At 47.2% G+C, this 7,187-nt stretch overlaps 3 protein-coding genes across 3 annotated transcripts in view; 2 read left to right on the plus strand and 1 right to left on the minus strand.

The window, feature by feature from the left end:
• FOXG_11104 (uncharacterized protein) overlaps positions 1-487 on the minus strand; it is a gene marked incomplete at both ends in the record, with an annotated part of 1,405 nt that extends 918 nt beyond the window's left edge. The window contains one exon of the mRNA XM_018390612.1: positions 21-487. Coding sequence (XP_018249113.1) covers positions 21-487 — 467 coding nt within the window. The remainder of the gene's footprint in view (positions 1-20) is intronic.
• Positions 488-1,326: 839 nt separating this feature from the next.
• FOXG_11105 (tRNA (adenine-N(1)-)-methyltransferase non-catalytic subunit) lies at positions 1,327-2,522 on the plus strand. Its single transcript, XM_018390613.1, has 3 exons — positions 1,327-1,505; positions 1,619-2,014; positions 2,076-2,522. Exons 1-3 carry the CDS (start codon positions 1,500-1,502, stop codon positions 2,250-2,252), a joined length of 579 nt encoding a protein of 192 aa, XP_018249114.1. The 5' UTR covers positions 1,327-1,499; the 3' UTR covers positions 2,253-2,522.
• Positions 2,523-6,131: 3,609 nt separating this feature from the next.
• FOXG_20457 (uncharacterized protein) lies at positions 6,132-7,095 on the plus strand (the record flags this gene model as incomplete). The annotated part of the gene is made up of 3 exons (XM_018400739.1): positions 6,132-6,194; positions 6,245-6,291; positions 6,393-7,095. 3 exons carry the CDS (start codon positions 6,132-6,134, stop codon positions 7,093-7,095), a joined length of 813 nt encoding a protein of 270 aa, XP_018249115.1.
• Between the last annotated feature and the right edge of the window lie 92 nt (positions 7,096-7,187).

Raw genomic sequence — 7,187 nt, forward strand, 5'->3', positions numbered from 1 at the left:
GATGGAGTTCGGGCAGGTACTGGGGCTTGTTGAAAGGTGTAGGCCACAGCGTGTTGAGAACCGACTTGACAGCGTTGGAGGATAGGATAGGATGCAATGGATCGGGCAGGAGAATCTGCGTGAGCGCGTTGCTAAGGCTGATGATGGTATTCGATGGGCTCAGATGTCCTCGCGATGGTGGCGTGCCTGGGGCCGCTGAAGGCTGAGGTGTATCGCAAGGCGGCAGTTCCTCCCATCTCGCACCGAGCAGCTGAGCGTGTAAATCTGTCCAACAAATGGGTCGCACAAAGAGCGATGTGCCGGCGTGTTGCTGAAAGATGTCGTAGAGCGAGTTCTTTGCGGGCCGGTAGATGCGCTGCGGGCGCCTTTTTCGCGGGGCGACAATGGGCGCTTGTGAAGTGCAGGGCGTTGTGTCCAGTGATACACCGTTACCGTTACCGTTGCGCGACGGCGAAGTCGAAGAGGTAGAAGATTGTGAAGTCGCCATATCCACCAAACTGCGCAGCTGTCCGATGAAGCTGCCGTTTCCAAACAAAGAACTGTCGCGAAGGAGGATCGATTAGCGCTGGGTGTAAATGGATTGTTGGGGAGGATATCGTTGATGTCAGAGGGAAAAGAACAGAAGAATAGCGCAAACTTACTCAAATGCAAGCATCCGATGATTGAATAGTCGATCTGTATTTGCCTCCCTTTGGATAACTCTTTCAGCGTTTGTTGGTTGCCTGAAGCCGGATGTTTCTCTCCAGTCTTTGTTGTAGGGCCTTGGTTCTGCGACGCGCCCTTAATGATTCCCTGTTTATCTCCAGTCTTTTGCAGTGACAAGCTCTCCGCTAGCGTCTGGCACGAGCGTCGCCCTTGTCAAAAAGGATTGACGGAAAAAGTAAAAAAAGGGGAATATTAGCGTCCAATAGGAAATGAGCAACAAGAAGAACAAGGCAACTTTGTAAAAAGTAGACTCTTCTTTTTTGTAAGAGGGACAGTGAAAATGAAAAAGAAGGTGAAGGAGGGGGGAGAAGGAGGAAATATCGGTGACACTGAATGAATCACACTTAGGGCGTGAAACCAAGGCAAGGCTTCTTTCACTCTTAGGTATGAGTTGTTAGTGGATACGACCTGCATCTGCGCCAGGAAGAATCTGCACGCGGGACGAGGGAAAAAGCGCGTCGCCACCGTGATTCGTCGCGGAGCTAATCGGCGCGAATGAGTAGCGAGTTCACGTGAGGAGCCATCCTGGCTCTAGGCAGCCATAATGAGAGGCGGTACCTTGGTGCTGCGCCACATCATCGTTGTGGCCTGATTGATGATCCACCGATTAAGGCATCAACTTTGCTCTGCTCCCAGCCTTGCCCCACACCAATCGAGTGAGCTTCGTGAGCTTGGTGTAGCCCCGCCGGTGACGAAGCGCAACTCAGCATCAGCCCGTAACTTGCGCCGATTTGTCCATTTCCCTCCCAAGCAGCTTTGATATACTGGAATTGGTCTGTTAATTGCTGTTCAAGATGCCGGTATGTCCAAACCAAACACCCATACTTCACAAATAACTATACAAACACACTCCACCATCTCCTATTGCATCACCGCATCTCACGATATCAACCAAACTAACAACACTTTCCAGGCATACAACTCCGTTTTCAACAATGATCCCAACATCCCCCGCATAATCGGCAACTTCCCTCTCCTCCCTCTCCGTACCAAGACCAGAGGCCCTGCCTACACCCTCCCCAACCCCTCGCCGCCTCTGCCGGCCAACGAGTCTCCCGACCCCGACAGCGAGAGCTACGATATCCTCGACGAGGTCCTCGCCCTCTTCCGCGCCAACACATTCTTCCGAAACTTTGAGATCCAAGGCCCTGCCGACCGTCTGCTCGTGTATGGAATCTGGTTTGTCAGCGATTGTCTGACAAAGATCCGACCTCAGGCTTCTTTGCGTGATGCCCAGAAGGATGTTTTAAACTTGGCTCTTGACCTTAACTTTGCTATCCCCGGAGACCCTGCATGGCCCCTTAACCAGGTGTGTTTGCCAAACTCAAACAGCACGACAAATTGGCCGGTTTGCTAATGTTTGATTGTAGATGTACGAGCCCCCTAGGGACCGACAAGAAGCGGAGCAGCTTAAGCAATATATGTCGCAGGTTCGACAGGAGCTTGCTTCTCGATTACTTGCTAGGGTATATGATGAGGACGAGACTAAGCCTAGCAAGTGGTGGTTGAGCTTTACCAAGAGAAAGTTTATGGGCAAGTCTCTGTAGAGTATTAGCAAGATGGGTCGAGGAAACACATTTTAGAAGACTATCACCGAATCGAGGAGCTGGCGTCATACAAAATACATTTTCAGTACTTACTTGACCTATCGCTGTGTGTTTCTCAATTCTTGGAGTGTCAGAACACTTGAGGTCGTTCCATCAAGCGGCAAAATACAACACTTAAAAAGGCTGCGAAACTTACCATAAAATCATCCATCATAAGTTACCTAACTTGCCAAAAATCACCATAAATGGAACCACGTGTTTTATGGCTTGAGATTGAGGGCCTTTGCTATTTGGCACTGCTCCTTTGTCATGCCATTGACAATCAGGGGCATCACGTTTGTATGGGTCTGTTTGCCAACATCCGTGCTATTGTCCGGTTTCCAAGATAACGCATGTGATTGTCTAGGCAGCGTATTTACCTCTAGCCTTGCTTGAACAATCAATTGTTGAATGACCTCATACTGGGTAAACAGAAAGAATCAAAGGCCTCCCTCTTGACTATAAATTCTCCCACATCCCCCGATGATGAGACAGAGTTTCCTGCTACAACATAATCTCAGACTTTATATATATACTCATTCACTTTGAGACTCACACCTGAGATCCTGACCTAGCTAGAGGAACTCAGAGGTGACAGGGAAGCGCTCCTTTCTCTTTCAAATTGCTCATGGAAAACAAGACATTTATTTGGTCTCGCCATAGTAAAGTCTTCATAGACAAGGAAGCCTCTCCAAGCATTCAGGAAAGGTACAACGTAATGCCAACCAAAATACAGCAATGTTTTGCCTTATTATCGTATTAGAGCAACTCACCCACATCAGGGCAACATCGCCAACGTCCGTTCAAGTCGGGACTAGAGCGTACAACAACGCCCATCAAGTGGGCTGTCCGCCAGACAGAATAGTCGTGCCCCTGGAGATAATCAATCCCAGTGCTTAGCAGGAAACACCACAAGAATGCAAAGTCACTACGGTAGTTGACTACTACCACCTCGGGCGTATATGGCCAGCCACATACTCACCGTGGCGAGTGCTGCCTCTAGATCATTGAATCATGGGGCGACACAAAGAACGCCAAAGGGCCTGACGTAACTAACATGGCCAGTCTCTGACAACCCTTCTCGATCGTGCTCTTCCATGAAAAGAGAACTCCCAAATGACTTGCTATCACTGTATGACGCAGAGATACTGACCAATGAGCAAGGCCGCGAATTGTGCGCCCTGTGATGCTCGAACTGCTCCCCTGTTCTCCTTCTCGCTTGTGATGACATCTTCTTAGAAACCACGATGTCATCCTTTACAAGGAACCTTAAATATTCACCTACCGATTTTGGTCATTTTATTCTTACTTTATAACTATATATATACTATCTCTGCAGCGTCTCGATATCACTGTCCTTCCACACGGTAAGTCGATCGTTGCACGAAGTCCTATAGCCACTAACCACAGCACAGAATCTTTAACTCTCATGCTCAAGGTCACAACACTCCGGCCGCATACTTCAACGAGGTCAAATCTTGTAGTCAAAACATAATTATCTTTCGATATCACACGGCCGAGACTAAGCAGAGGTCATGAAGGTCGACCCAGGTTCACGAGTCTAGTGGACAGCGACCCGGACCGATTGCTCGTGCATTCATGCACTGACAGCCGAACTGTAATGCTTTACAGCTGATATCCCTAGACTCCACAAATGTCTGGGATACAGATATGATGTCCCCTACCGTGGGAGGTATCGACCGAGCCCACATGTGGCCTAACAGCCACTGCAAGGCATATGTTGACGAGAAGTTCCGCGCCCTGAAGAAGAGCAAAAGATGGGAGAAGAGAAAAAAAAAACAGTTTATCAAAGTCGATCCAGATTCATGAGCCTGGTGGACAGCGACTCGAACCGGTTACGTTTGGATTCATGAACTACAGCATCCACCACTGTTCCCCAGACACGTCTCACCAAACTTGGCCGGAATATGCTAGAACTATTTGCAGGTTTGGACCGCCAGAAGCACTCTCTCCTCAGGTCTTTGCAGCCTTCAGTCATAGGTGAACTGTGAAAAGGATATGAACGGCAGCACGTGCATGTTACTGCCCTGAACAAAAGGATCAGTGAACAAGATCATTTCACACAAGGGCTCTTCTTTCATGAGAAAGTTCAGAACAGAAGAAAACAATTCAAATTCTGTATATATTACGAAGGATATTCAACAACATGCAGAGAAGTTTACGATATCTATGCACGCATATCATTGTACGATTGAAGATGTCCTGGAACAGGGCCTTCCTACCTCTGACGATGATGACGATGCCATTGTGTCTTTACAAAATCAATGAACGAACCTGGAACTCTTTATCATACTTCTGTCACCCTTGTTCTCCCTGCCCCCATCATCATGAAAGCTCCTGAAAGTCTGCAACCATTTACGCCGTGGTAAAATACAAATGAGCATCCAAGTTATCTTAGTAGATGACATTTTAAACTCCTCTGAAATCAGAATAGATATATCTGACCCAGTCAAGGACTTCTTCTATGACGAATGGCTGCAATAACGCACAGCAGTCACCATCCAGCCCGAACCTCTGTACCTTGATCTGTTCTATCACAGTCTTCGACTCCGATATCTGCGTACATTATTCATCATCTCGAACACAGTCAACACCTGAGACGATCTGAGAGTGACTTTTCCGATAGCGAATCTGACCTTTGTTATTCTCACGAGGCATTCGTTTGGTGGCTGGATTCATTGCATATTTGCATTTCAAGTGTTGCTATAATAGGAAAAGTCCATTTCACGTCCCTCATGGCATTGCAATGGTCACACATTACACGAAGAACGTATGATGTGTTGTGTCGAGAATGATGCCATCGAACCAGAGGAAAGAAGCCTTGGTCTACCAAGATGAGCACCCAGGACAGGAAGAGGATTAAGTCACATCATCAAAGAAACGTCTCCCACTATGTTCCGGACAGCGAAAATTGGCTTCAGCCAGCAAAATCTCATATAAAACTAGTTAATAACATCCCTGGTCTCAGACCGGATGTCTCTCACCAACTGCATCAACAGGATGCAGTTGCCAAGACTTTGTGGTCTATGAAATCTCTATTCAAATGGATGATCCTCGGGGGACCTCCTGATGTGGCCTCGGCAAGACTCTATAAGCGTTTTCTATTATGACATTGAAGTATCGCATGGGGCGAGTTCCATGTGTCATCGTTGCCCCTTTATCTTGTTGCCGACAGTGGGTATCTGAAACCAAGAAGTTCTTTCAGATCTCTACGGTCTTTCATCCAGGAGTAATGACTATGATAATGCTTCCTAACCTAAGGCTGAATCCCGGACAACGCCTCCGGATAGAACTTTACATGTATCGTTGGGACTCGGGCTTGAAATCAGACTGATGGAAGGAAAGATTGGGATATAAACAAGACGAGTTCACTTACGTTTTGTGCTGGAACTGGTTAGAAGAGAGGAGAGGAGAGGAGAGGATAGGAGAAGAATAACAAACAGGAGTTGGAACAATTTATATACATGAAACTGAGAGTGCTTTAACAGCTAATGCTTCACTATTAAATCGATTCGCTGCCTACTCTCCGGTGTCATTGTCCTAGTGATTCTCAGGATTGATGTTGTAGAGCTTGGGAAGCAAGACCGAGTGATGCTTTTGTTACCCTGAAGCCCCTTTCCACTTACTTCTCCTTCGCTTTTTGATAGGCATTTCTACTTCATTCTTGCACTAGTTTCAAGATTATGCAACAGTTTCCATTGTGTTCGACAGTCTCATCATTGCAATGTTCATCTCCATTTGCTATCTTCTCATTTACAACTGACGATTCTCGACACCGCTTCCTCGCGGTCCATCGAGATATCAAAACTCTTTAATAACATGTACCTTCCTCGATGGCCTAAACGAAAGAACAGGAAGCCGCCTGATAAATTGGGTTTCTCTGTAAGTCATTCTGTTCACCAACGCGTCTGTATATCTAATTACTCGAGTAGGCTGCAAAAACTGCCACTGAGAACCACGAGCAAGGCCGACGTGAACGGTCAGATACGCCCACCACGACATTAGAATGCATAGAGATACCCTCTATTACAACACCTTCTGCCGCAGCACGCAATGACAATGATGCGCACCCTGACGCAGGAATCTCTGCCAAGCATATGAGAATGCGCCCCCTGGAGCAGTAGTCTCTGGGATGACGCATGAAGGCTTAACGACATTGCCGGAACCATCCAGTTCTTATGTATTCGGGTTCGGACTCCACAATAATGTTGAGGAGATGTACGAGAAGCATAGAAGTTATTGTTTGGAGAAAGATGAAGAAGGCTATACAAGTAAAGCAAACCTCGGCATGCTCAAAGTCGCTGTACCAGAGAACGGACATGCCATTCCGTTCCAAATCATATCCGCCAAGCACACCAATTTCCAGCAACAGCAACTCCTACAAGGATTACAGTTCATTTTCGATTCACCTGAGTCATTGGGCCGATTTACTGACATTATAAATTCGACTCTTTTTAGACCGCGCTTTGCCCCCATCACACCAACAGTTCAAATCAAGCTGAACATTTTCAAAACCAAGTGTCTTCCTCAAGCACCAGAGCTGATGACTTGGCAGGAAGTTGGCGTTGGCGAGAATCCCCCTGCTCCTTGGGCGTTGGCCTATAAGCATTATGATCGGTTGAAAGCTGTAAAGAAGTTCTGCGAGCTCCCGCTGGTAGCCCTGGTCACTCTGCGCTTTCTCTACCCCTATCGGAATTTCGACAATCTTGAATCTCTTTCGAAAACACTCCGGATGGCCTCGAATCTGGGATTGTGGGGTATTGAATTTGAAAAGGATAACTAGGAGCAGGTTCCTAAGGCGGAGTTCCATATGGCCATGGCCAAACGTGCCATCACCCGTCCAGAATGGACAAAAGAAATGAGAAGATAAAGCAG

Source organism: Fusarium oxysporum, chromosome 1, assembly GCF_000149955.1.
Source record: "Fusarium oxysporum f. sp. lycopersici 4287 chromosome 1, whole genome shotgun sequence".
NCBI lineage: Eukaryota > Fungi > Ascomycota > Sordariomycetes > Hypocreales > Nectriaceae > Fusarium > Fusarium oxysporum.

Excerpts from the sequence above, each read along its gene's own strand:
- FOXG_11105 (XM_018390613.1), top strand. Across the intron at positions 2,015-2,075 it reads CTGCATGGCCCCTTAACCAG|ATGTACGAGCCCCCTAGGGA; the intron begins GTGTGTTTGCCA and ends GTTTGATTGTAG.